The 14042-nt window shown below is 40.6% G+C and overlaps 1 protein-coding gene and 1 pseudogene across 2 annotated transcripts in view; both read right to left on the bottom strand.

Moving 5' to 3' along the window:
* The window catches only part of TICRR (TOPBP1 interacting checkpoint and replication regulator), a 38010-nt gene extending 35647 nt beyond the window's left edge, over positions 1–2363 (bottom strand). For both annotated transcript variants that reach the window (XM_072618144.1, XM_072618155.1), the window contains exon 1: positions 1328–2363. In XM_072618144.1, the coding sequence (XP_072474245.1) occupies positions 1328–1987 (660 nt within the window). In that variant the 5' untranslated portion in view covers positions 1988–2363. The remainder of the gene's footprint in view (positions 1–1327) is intronic.
* Positions 2364–6349: 3986 nt separating this feature from the next.
* Positions 6350–7963, bottom strand: LOC140509878 (protein phosphatase 1 regulatory subunit 36 pseudogene; annotated as a pseudogene).
* Between the last annotated feature and the right edge of the window lie 6079 nt (positions 7964–14042).

Below are 14042 nucleotides of genomic sequence, written 5' to 3'. Positions count from 1 at the left end.
CCAAACTATGTTGCCTCGCTAAAATTTATCACTAAACTAATCTTGCTGAGATCAGCTGGTGAAGGGCACTCCTACAGATCATATATTCTTAATTAACTCTTACTGTATTCTACATTCAGGGGGTATAAAGAATAAGAAGATTCCCCACTCTCAAGGAGCATACAATGTAAAAGGATCATAAGCTTTAGAACCAGAAGGAAACTTGTAAGACGTTTATTTCAATCGTCTCATTTTACAGATTACAAAATTGAAAAGTTAAGTAATCTGCTCAACAACACACAGGATTTAAAGTCAGGTCTTTGGGCTCCAAATGCAATGTTCTACAAGTTCAAGAACAATGAGCTAGTTACCCTACTAATCAAAGGGAATATAAGATGCATACACAACGACTACAGAAGCAAAATCTAATAAATGCAAAGAAGAGACCGAGACAAAAGAGCTACGAAAATTTGAGATGGTGGAGTGCATTCACATGAGAATGACTCAAGGAGAGACGGCATGAGCATTGGGAAGTCCATCAAATGTCAAGATTTGAGTTCATCAAGCAAACATTTCTTTGGCATCTGTGGGAAGAACACAATGATATAATTGGTGTGATCTTACCAATTTTGAAATTGATTCAACCTCGATTAAGCACCTACTCTATATATGGCAGAGGCAGCATAATTCAGTGGATAGAGAAGCAGAAATACCTGACTTTAAATGGTATCTACTGGGACAATTATAGATTAAGATGTGCTGATGAAAGAAGTACTTCCATGCTAACAAATTTGAAAAAAGTTTTTTGACAGAAAGTTTTGGTATACGGAAAGGAAAGCGCAAGTGCTACCAGAAATATGAAGTAGGAGATACCAAATAAAGTCATTTCAAAGAAGAACCAAGTCCAAAGAAAGTTACTTGTCCAAGGTCACACAACTCTTTAGTGTAAAGCAGAGTTCAAAGAAGAAAAACAAAGGCACACTACATATACTGTAAATGTAAAAAAGGAACCTCTACTGATACTTAATAAGGGTGAAACACACAGGGAGTGTTTCTGCTTTATAAACGACCAGAATGAGTAATTTATTTCTACTTAAGGAGAGAGGCCTCTTGCTTAAAGAAAAGAACATTACATTTGGAGTCAGAGGACTTGGGACCCCTGCACTAACTCTATAATGTCGGGCAAGTCTCTTTTTCTCTTTGGGTCTGTTTGCTTAAATATATAAAATGAAACGGCCGACCTAGCTATTTCCAGTCCCAAAGTTTATGGTCCTTGACTTTAAGGCACTGAACAAAAGCTTCATTTTGTTTGCACCCACAGGCACGTCCTTCTGTGTAACAATCCTACCTTAGACGTTTCAGTAATGTCCACCCAATAAAGAGATATCTTTCTGCCCATCAGAATTTCCTGGACTCTCTTGGGCAATAGCTTTTCCATGACCACCTGGGTGGTGGGTGGCAGGTGCTGGGAATGGGCATCACTCCTGGACACAAACTGCAGCAGTTCCCTTTGGGAATGAGGGCATGGGGAAAAGAGGAAAACGGCATTCATCAAGCCCCTGAGGTCGGCATCAGCCCCCCCAGGCTCCTCGGGGGACCCCAGCAATCGTCGCCTGCTGCTCCTCAAGAAGGGCTTCGTAGGCGAGGAGATATCGGGCCGGTCCCACGGGTAATCCAGCAGGGTTCCCGTCAGAACCTTCTGGATGTGGGTGGCCCTGGTGTCTGGGCCTGGCAGGTGAGGTCGCTGGGCCCGATCCCCGAACCTGGCCTCCAGTTCTTCCTCGAAGTCTTCCCAGCTGCTGGGCCCCAGCTCGCGGAAATCGGAAACCTGCGACAGCCGGCTCAGGGCCCCCTGAGAGTCGAAGAACCGGAAACCCCAGCGGACCCTGCCCAGGCCGAAACGGCAGCTCAGGTAGTTCAGGACCCGCAGGGCGACCAGCTGGACGTGGCTCTTCCTGGAGGCACCGGCGGTGTCCAGCAGCAGCAGCACGTTGTGACAGCAGGTCATGTCGCCTGAGAGGGGCCCGCGCACCCCTCGGGGGTCAGCGCCGCGCGCCCCGGGCCGCCCCGCCGAGGGTCAACGCCGCGCGCCCCGGGCCGCCCCGCCTCCTCCAAGCCCCTCTTCCAGTTTTCCAACTCCGGGGACTCGAGCTCGTACTCCTCCAGTCAGAGGGCCCGAGGCCGTGCGCCCCGCTTTCCCCACACACAGCACTCCTCCGCGGCTCTCGTGGTCCTACAAGGCGCTTCTCTGTCTTTTCCCTGGTTAAAACCTGGGCTCGAGCCTCTCTGCCCACAAGGCCACCGCCATTCTCTTCTTTCCTTAGTCAAATGCCTCCCGCGCTCCTACGAGATGCTCCCATTGGCCGAGGAAGCTCCGGGCTCCCGCTCGGCCCCGAACTACATTCTCTTTCTATTGGCTTCTTCCTTACGTAGATCAAAGGAGCAACGCCCCCTCTTGACGCTAACCGGAAGAGCTTGGAAGAGAAATTCAACTCTGATTGGGCCAGTCCCGTGACGTTTACACAGGGGCGGGGTCATTTCGGAAGACGCTGTGTGCTCATTGGCTTGAATTTTGAGTTTAAAATTTAAAGACTGGTGGGAGGGAGAGGGGTGGAGTTATGAGGACGTGTGAGTGCGTGCGTGCGTGGTGTACGTGCGCGTGCGTATTTTTTGTAGGGGAGGAGGGAGGAGTGGTGTTACGTCAATCGGAATAAACTGTAACCAAAACTATGTTACTGTGTAATGTAAGGGAAGAAACAATGAAGCAAACAGGACCCTGTAGTTAACATGAACAGCCCTGGTCAGGAGAAGGGATGAAGACAAGCTGTTTTCTCATACAGGAGAGATGGGAGACCATGAGTATGGAATATTTCACAATATTTCACAATGTCAGGACAGGTTGTGGGGCCGGTTAGTTTTGCTGAACTTTGTTTGAACAACTACGGTCATGGTGTCTGGCATATAGTAAGTGCTTAATAAATGCTTATTGACTTATACAAAGACAAGGCATCAGGATTAGCAGTCAGCAAAGTGCCAGGAAAAAAGGCATGAATTGTCTCTGCCTACAAGGAGGTTACATTTTAATGGGGGACAAAATGAAACTAGGTACATAATAGACAGTATGTCTATTATAATAAATGGGAGGTGATCTGGGAGAAGAGGGACCTAACAGCTTGGGAAATCTGGCAAGGCTTCCTTCAGAGGTGGGATTTGAGCTGACTTGAAGAAAGCCAAGGAAATTGAGAGATGGAGAGGAAGAGAGAGAGAGAGAGAGAATTTCTGCCATAGGGGACAGCCACAAGCTGTCCAAAAGCAAAGCTATGTGAGGTAGGAAAAATTAGCAAGTAATGCATCTAGATCTTGTAAGAAAATTGAAAAGGTAGGAAGGAGGTGAGGTTGGAAAGAGTTTTAAAGAGCCAGGAACTTTATATTTGATCCTAGATGGCAATGGGAATGTTTCTAGTTTATTGAACGGGAGAAGACAGGACATGGTCAGACTTGAGAATCATTTGGTCACCCAGCCTGTCAGTTATGGTGGCTGTTGTTCAGTTGTGTCTGACTCTATGTGACTCCAAGGACTTTTATTCAAGAGGTTGTCTTGGCACAGATGCCAGAATGATTTGCCATTTCCTTCTTCAGTATATCCACATTTTACAGATGAGGAATGGGGGTGAACAGGGGTGGAATGACTTGCCCAGGGTCACACAGCTACTAAGGCTTGACTCCAAGCCCAGTATCCACTGTACCACCTCGCTGCCTCAATTGATTATGGAGACAAGACTTAACCTATGTCTTGCTGATTTCAAGTCCAGCTTTCTGTCCCTAAGATTCTTTGATTAGGCTGATCATTTTCTTTTGGACTGGAGTTGAAATTTTATTGGTGCAGGACAATGGTCTCCAAACCTTTTTTTGAAAGTGAGCTCATATGAGTAAAGTTTTTGGATATGCACTTTCAATCCATCAATCAGCATTTATTAAGTACCATTTACCATGATTCAGCAGCATTCTTATATGAATGCAATGAGAGTATAGATTTGAATTTTTGAAAACTCATTTGGTTTTCCTTAGTGGTATTCAAGGTAGCCAGGTGGTGAATTGGATAGAATGTCAGAGCTAAAGTTAGGAAGACTCTTCTTGAGTTTAAATCTATCTTCAGAAGCTTAGTAATTATGTGACCCTGGGCAAGTCACTTAACTCTGTCTTTGTTTCCTCATCTGTAAAATGAGCTGGAAACCACTCTAGTATCTTTGCCAAGAAATCCCAAATGGGGTCACAAAGAGTAGGACATAACCGAAGCGACTAAACAACAAAATTTACTATGTGCGATGCTAAGCATGGGTGATACAAAAAAATAAAAATTTAGTCTTGCTCTCAAAAAGCTTAAATTCTAAAATTACATTTTAATTCTAAATCTAAGTATATTTATTGACAAATCTATTAACGTCTGTGCTGATATTGTGCATGTTATAAAACACAAAATGGGAACTTTAAAAGGATGAGATAAAAATGAATTAAGCAATTTTTAATGAAAAAAAGTTTGGTTGGATCATAGAGTGCAAGAAAGTGACAAATTTAAGAGGTAGAAAAGGTAGATTTATTAATGATAAAAACTTTTTACTCTCACTAAAATGTTGTTAATGTTTTATAAAACATAACATTAATTAGTAAGACAAATAAATCAATGGACATCTATTATATACCTATTGTAAGCTAGGCACTGTGGATAGAAGTAGAATGAATGAAAAAATCCCCACTGGAAAGGAGCTCACATTCTAATTGAGGAGACACATTGAGTATACTTCATTATTGTGTTTTAAATCTCTGTGTATGTCCTGAGGGGTGGAGAGTACTTGTAGATAATAATTCTCTGTTAGAAATTAAAATATTCAGTTAATTTTGTGGGGGAACTTATCAGCCTGACTTTCTAGAGAAACCAGGGAGAAACTCATCCACCAGCTGCATTCACTGGCATCGAATAACTTGAGTTGCCAAATTGAAAAGAAAACGCTTTATTAGCATGCAAAGCAAATTTGCTTGTTGGTAGCACTTTCAGCTTCTTAGAGTACAGATTCTTTTTTTAAAATAAATTTTCAGACATTGTATACAGCCAATCACCAATTTTCTGTGGCAGTTTAGGATATCTAAGTAACACATTTCAAGAAGTGAGAGGGAGAGAGGAAGGGAATCAAACAGAGATAAAAGGGAATGTTTTTGAAGGAGTATTTGGGATGCAACTGGGAGGATTTATAATTGGTATGAAAAGCATTCCCTATTCAAGGGCAGGAAAGAAAAGGAGTTGATCAAATACTTTTACAATTGTTAAAGAAACATTCTTACTCTAATTTTTCAATTCAATAATTTATTAAATGCCTACTATGTGTCAGGCACTCTACTTAGCACTTAGTATACAAATAAGAAAAAGAGTTCCTGCTATCAAGGAATTTATAATCTAAAGCTGGAAGAAAAGTGTATATGGGGAGAGACTAGGGGTTATCTAACATGGGGACATATTTTCCATGGAATAGAAATCAGATAGAGGGGCTGATGGAAAATAGAGTTATCAGAAAGGTTGTTTCATGCGTTTAGTGCTATGTCCTCCAGCTTTCTGATCAGGGCGGGGGTGGCAACTGACAGTGAGTTGAAAAGGTATAGACTATCAAAACTTGAGTCATTCTTTGTGGTGTTGAGATTTTAGGTGATCAACTATCCAGCGGTTGAGAGGATGAAATGGAGTGGGCATGTTATTTCCTGGAGTCAAAAGTCAAGCAGAGTGAATTTATTTTTAGATACTTTTTTTGATGCAATAAATATTTAATGATTGAATGAAATATACTCCAAGTCTTTAAATTGGATAATGTTTATTTCCTCCACAAAACAACTACTTCAAGCAAAGGTATGATCTAGAAAAGTAATTTTACTATTAAAAATTAGTCTATTTTAGCATATTTAATAATTCAACAATTTTATTCAAAAGAAACAAAACATATCTTCAAAAGAAATTACTCACTGTGAAACCATAACAAAATTACCCTTATCATTATGACTATTTATCAAACTTCCAAATGTGTTACTCTAAATGATCATAAAATAGTTATGAAAGTCAACAAATAGCTTATAAAATTCTTGAAACATTAGGTTAAATAAACCAACCTCAATTACCTTCCAAAACTTTCCCCTAGTTCTTCTAGTCAGAAATTTGCTTTCTTTTTCTGGCACATTCTTAAAAGCATTATCTTATAAACTGTAGTTCTTAGACACCTAAGTTTAAAAAACTTTTGTTAATCTGAAGATTATGAAAATAAGGAGACAGCATCAGAGTTACATACTTGAAGTTAGCAAATCAAAATAGTTTACTTCTACTGGAAATGAATTATAGAAAGGAACAGTAGAGGTTGCTTAATATTCCTGGAGGAACTAGTACTTTCATACCTAACTCCAATGTCTCCTTGGCATTATTTTGCCAAGGGAAGCATGTCTTTTTGTAGGCTCTGGGTTAAGTTCTTATTCATTGAGGAAGCGGGTATAGGAGGTGTTGAACAGACTTCAGGATTCCCCTAAGATGCCAGTTACTGAAAACTGTGATTGAGTTATGGCTGAACAATTCTTTTTAGTTGGATTATTGAAGGGGCCTTTTAAACATCCCCAACTTTTGAGCAGAAGAGTGGATAAGGCTGGAGGATGCATATGCATAGTTGTTTTTGTTGCTAGATGCTTGGCCATCATTCTCCTGAACTGCACAAAAATTGGTCTTCTCTTTTCTCACGGCGTTCTTCATCCTCCTACCTCTTTCTTGCACCGTTGAACATCTTAGTACAAAAGAGCCTACCTATTTCTTCATCAGTCTCTGTTGGGTACTCACGTCAGAAGGATGAGGTGCTTGTGCTTGAATCCCAGCCCTAAGACCATGTCTTTGGAAGCCATCCAGTAGGCCCTTGCTCTGGGAGAAAATTTTCCTTTGTTGCAGGCCTTACTCTGTGATTCCTTTATCAGAACAGACATAGGGATACTGACCCAAGTTCTGTCTTTGGAGCCAGATCCCCAAGGACCATGCCCTCTGGCAATTAAACAAAAACTGTCTTTTCTCCCTCAATGTCTGGTATCAGCAAAGTTATCTCTGATGACTTCCCTAATTTTCCCATCCATAGATTATAGGTGCCTACTCCCAAAGATACCTGGACCCCTTCCTTAGAAGTCCTTAGATTACCTAATTAGCATCCTTGGCATTTCTTTCCCCTGTCCCTTTTCCATATAAGTCCCAGCACCATCCTTACTAGCTTGCAGATTCCCTAAGAACCCTTGCCCACTTTGTTAAGTGTTACAATAAACTTTACCACTTGGCTAAGAGATTGCTTGAGTGCATGAATTTGTTCCAGGCAACTCCACCTTGTACCATGACATTCTTGGGATTCTTATCACCGCAAACCTCATCAAGAATACTACCCAAGCTACATATGTACAGAAGGTGAAGAAGACCTCAAAGAACTTCCAGTCTTTTTGTATACCTGAAACTTTTTCTTTTCCACAGACTATATGATGCTTGTCAAGCATTCTGAAACCCAAAACAAGGATTCGATACTTCAGGGCAAGGTATTTCTGTACTGCTTGTTTCACAGATAACACACAGGAGGCACTGGAGCTTTTGTACTTCAGCCTCTAATAAGTTCACTCTTGATCTGGGCAGACAGGCAGATAGCTTTATTCTAGTCTAGTCTTCTCAAAAGGTTGTGGGAGAACCAGCTCCTATGGCATTCCCTAATCACTGTTCTCGCAGGGGCCAGTGAGAAAGGGGGGCAACTACCCCTATGTCTCAATGGGATCAATCAAGACAGGCACAGCTTGTGCACTTCTCAAGCCTCAGTGGGAACCAGCTGAGGCACACATAGATTCCCCTATGAGTTCCCTGTGGATTCTCCCATGGGTTTTACTTGTGATTTCCCCCCACTCACCCACCTGCTTTGCAGGACAACAGACAAAGAAGGTACATTGCCAACGTTAAACTCACAGGTTAACTTTAGCAATAGCATCATTCTGTGCAAGCGGAATAAATATTACATTATGTCACCCCTTATCTCACAGCACAGACTCAGTAGGACTGTCTGTCATTATGATTCTGGAAACTACTATCTCGAGTCCTTGGGGCTATTCTGGGAGTTATCTAATACCTGGGAACTAGATATTCCCATAACCATGGATTCTGAGAAACTAATTCTAAGAAGGATAACAAAATCTTTCTTACATATACCTCTCTATAACTAATTTCATCTCCTTTTCCTCTGTATGGCCTGCCATGTAGCTTTTGGGCTTCTTTTCCAATCAAAGTTTTTCAAGATAATGAGATAAGTAGTATAAAAATGCCATGATAAATTTATCAAGATTCTTATTCCTCATAAATGTTGTAAAGGAATAGACATGCTGCATTTCAGTATCTTGTAATAAAAGCAAGGCAACATATTTAGCATCATCCAGATGTTATTTTTGATCATGTATCAATTCCTTTGGTTGATTTCTCATCGCTTTTAGTAAATCTTTTCTTAGACAACCTTTCTGAGGTTGTGCCATCATTTTCAACAAAGTGAATTGATTTGCTGTTCTTGTGTTTCTCTTTTTTCTGATGCAGGCATAGGATAGTTGTATGACCTTGGGAAATTCATTTCATCTCCGAGTCTTAATTTTCTTCATTTTTCTAATTTAAGAGTATTGGTGTAATGATCCTAGTGCCATCTACCTAATGATGGGGATAAAGGAGCTTCCTACCCTATCGAGGGGCTCAGTGGTGGTGGCAGAGGGGCTGCCACCCTCTGACCTGCCGCTTGTGGAGAGCCTCTTTGGATATTTCTTTACTGAAAGCTACACAATATAACCAACAAATAATAAATCCTAACATTCAGTGAATATAATAGCTTTTCAGCAGGAGTCATGTAATATTTTCCATTACACAATGAAAAAATAGGCAAAAGTGAACTGTCTCTGATTTCAACTCAACAGAAAGTTTTCACTATAAATCCATTCTTCTTCCTTTAGAGAGAGCTCACAACCTTCCTGGTAACTCCTAAAACAGCAAGGTTGAGGCAGTCATTAAGACATAGCTACATCAGGTCTCCTATCCAAGGACAACACACAGTGTTTACAATGAATGAGATCACCTGCTTTGCTGTGTACTTTAATAGCTCGTTATATTTTATTTCTCTTCAGTTTGAGCAATGTAACTAGCCAAGCTGGTGAATTTATTTTTAGATACTTCTTGAAAGACACACAATGTAATCAACAAATATGTCATAACATTCAGTGACTAGGACAGCTTTTCAGAAGTCATGTTGTAATATTTTCTATTATGCAATGAAAAGACAAGCAAAAGTGAATTGTCTCTGATTTCAATTCAACAGAAAGTTTTCATTATAAATCTGTTTTTTCTTTACATGGTTTCTGCTTAATGAATGGTATTATACCTTAATTTCTTATTTAGGTTTCTCTATTTAAGTTGTGTTTTTATATAACTATGAGGAACAGTAAAAAGGTCAGTTCCACCGAACCAAAGAGAGCAAGAAGTGGGAATAATTTCCAAGGCTGGAAAGGTAGACTGTTACCAGGTTGTGAAGGGCTTTAAATCCCAAATAGATATTTTGATATTTCAATCAGTCAATAAATGTTTTTTAAACACCCACTAAATTCCAGACATTCTTCTAACTTCTGGGGATACAAAGAAAGGCAAAAGATAGTTCATATTCTCAAGGAGCTCACACTCTAATGGGGGAGATGACATGCAAACAATTATGTACAACAACTTATATACAAGATAAATTGGAGATAATCACAGAGGAAAGACACTAAGATTAAGGATTAGGAAAGCCTTATTGTAGAAGGGATTTAACTGAGATTTGAATGAAGCCAGGAAAACTAGGAGGCAGAAATGAGGAGGAAGAGAATTCCCAGCATGGTGGACAGCCAATGAAAAAGCATGGAGTTGAAAAATGGAGTGTCATGTGCAAAGAGGTCAGTGTCATGGGACTCCAAAGTTCATGGAGGGGAGTAAGGCATAAGAAGGCTGAAAAGGTAGGAGTTTTGAATACTAAACAGAGAGGATTTTATATTTGATCCTGGAGGTGAGAGGGAGTTACTGCAATTTATTGAATAGTATGGTGACATGGTCAAACTTATACCATAGGAAGATCAGTTTGACAGCTGAATGGAGAATGGACTGGAGTGAGAAGAGACTTGAATTAGGGAGACCAACCTATTGAAGTAGGCTATTGAAGTAATTCAAGAATGAGGTAATTAGGGCCTGCACCATAGTGATTGTTGTACCAGAGGAGAGAAGAGGGCATATGTGAGAGATGTTAAGGTTAGAAACAAAAGGACTTGGCAGCTGATTAAATATAGGGAAATGAGAGAGAGTGACGAGTCACAGATAACACCTAAGGTTGCAAACATGCGTGCCTGGGAAGATGGTGGTACCCTTTACAAGTAATAAGGAATCTAAGAAGACAGGAGGTTTGGGGGATAGGAATATAATTAGTTCAGTTTTGGACATGTTAAGTTCAAGATGTCTATAAGACATCTAGTTTGAGATGTCCAATAGATAGTTGGAGATTTGGGACTGGAGGTCAGGAAAGAGGTTATGACTGGACAATAAATCTGAAGATTATCTGCATAAAGTTGATAGTTGAATACATGGCAGCTGATGAGATCACCAAGTGAAACAGTATAGAAGAAGAAGAGGGTCCAAGACAGAACTTTGAGGGACACCCATGGTTAATGGGCATCATCTGGATGATGATCCAGCAAAGGAGACTGAGAAGGAGCAGTCAGATAGGTAGGAGGAGAACCAAGATAGATCTGTGTCATAGAAACTTAGAGAGAATAGAGTTTAAAAGAGAAGAGGATAATAAAAATGTCAAAGACTACAGAGGTCAAGAAGGATGATAATTTAAAAAAATACTGTTAGATTTGGCAATTTAAGATATCATTGGTGACTGGAGAGAGAAGTTTCAGTTGAATAAAGTCAAAAGCCAGTAGGTAGACAGTCAAAAAGAGAATAAAAGGAAAGGAAGTGGAGGCATCAGTTGTAGATGGACTTCTCAAGAAATTTAGCCACAAAAGAGAAGAGAGATACAGAATGATAGCAGGGATGGATGGCTCAAGGGAGGGTTTTTTGAGGATGAGGTAGACATGAGCATTTTTGTGGGCATTAGGAAACCAGTTAGTAGACAGAGATTGAAGATAAATCAGAAAATGATAGAAGGAACAATTTGCTGAAGAAGATAGAACATGACTTGGATGATGATCCAACAAAAGAGACTGGGAAAGAACAGACAGGTAGGAGGAGAAGCAGGAGAAGTCAAGATTCACCAACGGGTCAAGGTAGGGAGGGAAGGAAAGTGTAGTCAGTGCACAGGTGATGTCCTGGGAAAGAACTGAGGAATTGGGGGATTAGAAGTCACAGTGAGGACAAGAACAACATTTGGGGTTTCAAGGCAGATGGAAAGGTGCAACGATAATAGAGTATAATCAGTTAAGGAAATTTCAGAGTTCATGAACATGTGAGTGGCTTATTTATGAGTGATGGCAAGAACAAGGGTATGACCTTCCTTGTTTGTAACCAAGGTGGGGTGGAGGTTACGGGAAATGAGGAAATTGAGGAACTTGGAGGTTAGGTGTTTGAGGTAGTAGCAATACATATACTGAAGTCCCTTAGTGTGAGGGCTGGAGTTGGAGAGGAGAGAAAGCCTGTGATTCAGGCACTGAACTCATTGAGGAAAGAAGGGAACTGCACTGGAGGTCAGTTGACAACAGCAACTACCAGAATTTTGATTGGGTGGTAGAATGGATTGAGAGAACCACAAAGGAAGAGAGGTTACTGTGTGATGGTGGTAGGGGTTCAGCATGTAAGTGGCAGTGGGGAACAAGGAGTATTCCAACTTCCCCACTTCTACCAGGGAGTTAGGGAATAAGTGAGAGTGCATCTCATGCTGAAAAGGGTGGCCAGGAAGGCTGTCATTGGGAAGGAATCAGGTCTCAGTGAAAGCCAGAAGGTGAAAGGAATTGGAAAGGAAAAGATTTAAGATGAAATCAAATTTGTTACCTATGAATTAAGTATTAAAGGCAGTGCAATAGAAAAGATGGGTAACTTTAGAATGGGATATTGGGGGTCTGGGTGGAAGGGTATAGGAATAATGGCAGGGGTCAGTGGAGGATAGAGAGCAAAGTTTGAATAATGATGGTGTGGAAGGGTTTAGGATCTATAAAAGAAAGTATGACACATAGGAGCAGTGGTGTGCTAGAGACAGCTTGTATGAGAGAGTAGTGCTGATATTCAGTGTGAGCATATACGCTTCAGAAATCTGCAAACCATTACAAATCAGGGCTTGATTTATTATTTTGTTGATTTCTAGACTTTATTGTTTTGTTGATTGTCCAGGGGTAGGGAACCTGTGGCCTCAAGGCCACATGAGGCTTTTAGGTATTTGGGTGAAGCCTTTTGACTGAGTCCAAGTTTTACAGAACAAATCCTTTTATTGAGGGAATTTGTTCTGTGAAGTTTGGATTCAGTCAAAGGGCCACACTTGAGGACTTAGAGGACCACATGGCCTTGAGGCAGCAGTTCTCCACCTCTGGTCTAGGCTAAACAAAATTATGGAGAAAATGCTAAATTAAATTTAAAAATGTATCGTGAGTACATTTTTTCCCCAGAGCACTGTTTGGTAAACATTTATCGGCATAATCCTGGGTGGTAGTTTATTAATCATTAAAACATGAGTTTGGGTAGGTTGTTAACATCCTTAGCTTGGGATTGACCTCAGGGTGGAGTGCTCTCAGGGATTTAGAAGGCAGTGGTAGGGGATAGAGAGAGATGCATGGGGTCTGTCTCCGTCCCCTGCAGTCAGGAAGAGGCTGGGAGAAGAAACTGCCAGGTGATAGAATGGTATCTCTTTGTTACTTGCAATCAGACAAGGTCTCTTGAAAGCAGGAAGAAGCCTGCCTAGGAGAATGACTCTCTTTTTGACTCCTGCAAAGAAGGCTATGTGAAGAAACTGAGACAGGAAATGGAATTGTCTTGGCTCCATGATATTTAATCCTATAGGCAATAGGAAGCCTCTGGAATTTATTAATAGAGTAAAGGGGTGGAACATAGTCAGGCTTGTGCCTTAAGAAAACCACTTTGGTTTTGGGATAGATTTGAAGTAGGGAAATCAATTAGGGGGTCATTGCAATAGTTCAGGTGAGAAGTGATGGGGGCCTGAATCAAGGTGGTGGCTGTCTAACTGGAAAGAAGGGGATACATGCATGCCTACATATATACATACAATCTATACACACACACATGCACACACACATATACACATATACACAACTGGAAGAAAGGGGATACGTATGCACATACACATATAGCGTGTGCATATATGTATATATGTGTATATATGTATACATAGATATGAAATGTTTTGACTGTAGAAATGACAAGATTTGTCAATTGCTTATTTATATGGTATTGAAAATGAATTATGGGGAGAATATAATGAACTCCATTTTGTTGTATATTCACCATTTTGCAGTGTAGAACCCTTCATGAACTGCAGGAACAACTCCAACAGCCAGCTCCCTTCGTAGATTTTCTTTTCTCCCGTAATTGGTGCAAATTGATCTAATTGCTTAATAAAAAAAAGAATTACAATCTCTGGAATGCTTCCCTTCTTTATCTAGACCAGACCTGCACAACTTGTCAGTAGGTTAGACTAGAGACAGACTGATGATGGTTGGTTGCTGCGGGTCATGTGAATAAAAAGGAAAATGTGCCGTGGAAACCCTACATTTTTTGAGGACCTCTCGAAATCCTTTGGTGGGCAGGAAGCAGACCTCAGGCCATAAGATGGGCAAGCCTGATCTAAACTGACAGATAGTTCCCTTTCATTTAAAAGACACATCCCTTATCTATTTTCTGAAGCTAACAATTCATTCTCCTTAACAAGCACACTTTAATTTCTAAAACCAGTTGTACTATAATTTACATCCATCTTTTTTTCCTTTGTTTCATGTAATATATAAATACTACTACTCAAATTGTGACG

Source organism: Notamacropus eugenii, chromosome 1 (assembly GCF_028372415.1).
Source record: "Notamacropus eugenii isolate mMacEug1 chromosome 1, mMacEug1.pri_v2, whole genome shotgun sequence".
NCBI classification, from domain to species: domain Eukaryota; kingdom Metazoa; phylum Chordata; class Mammalia; order Diprotodontia; family Macropodidae; genus Notamacropus; species Notamacropus eugenii.
The sequence above is the reverse complement of the archived record's forward strand: the minus strand, read 5'-3'. Positions and strand labels throughout refer to the sequence as shown.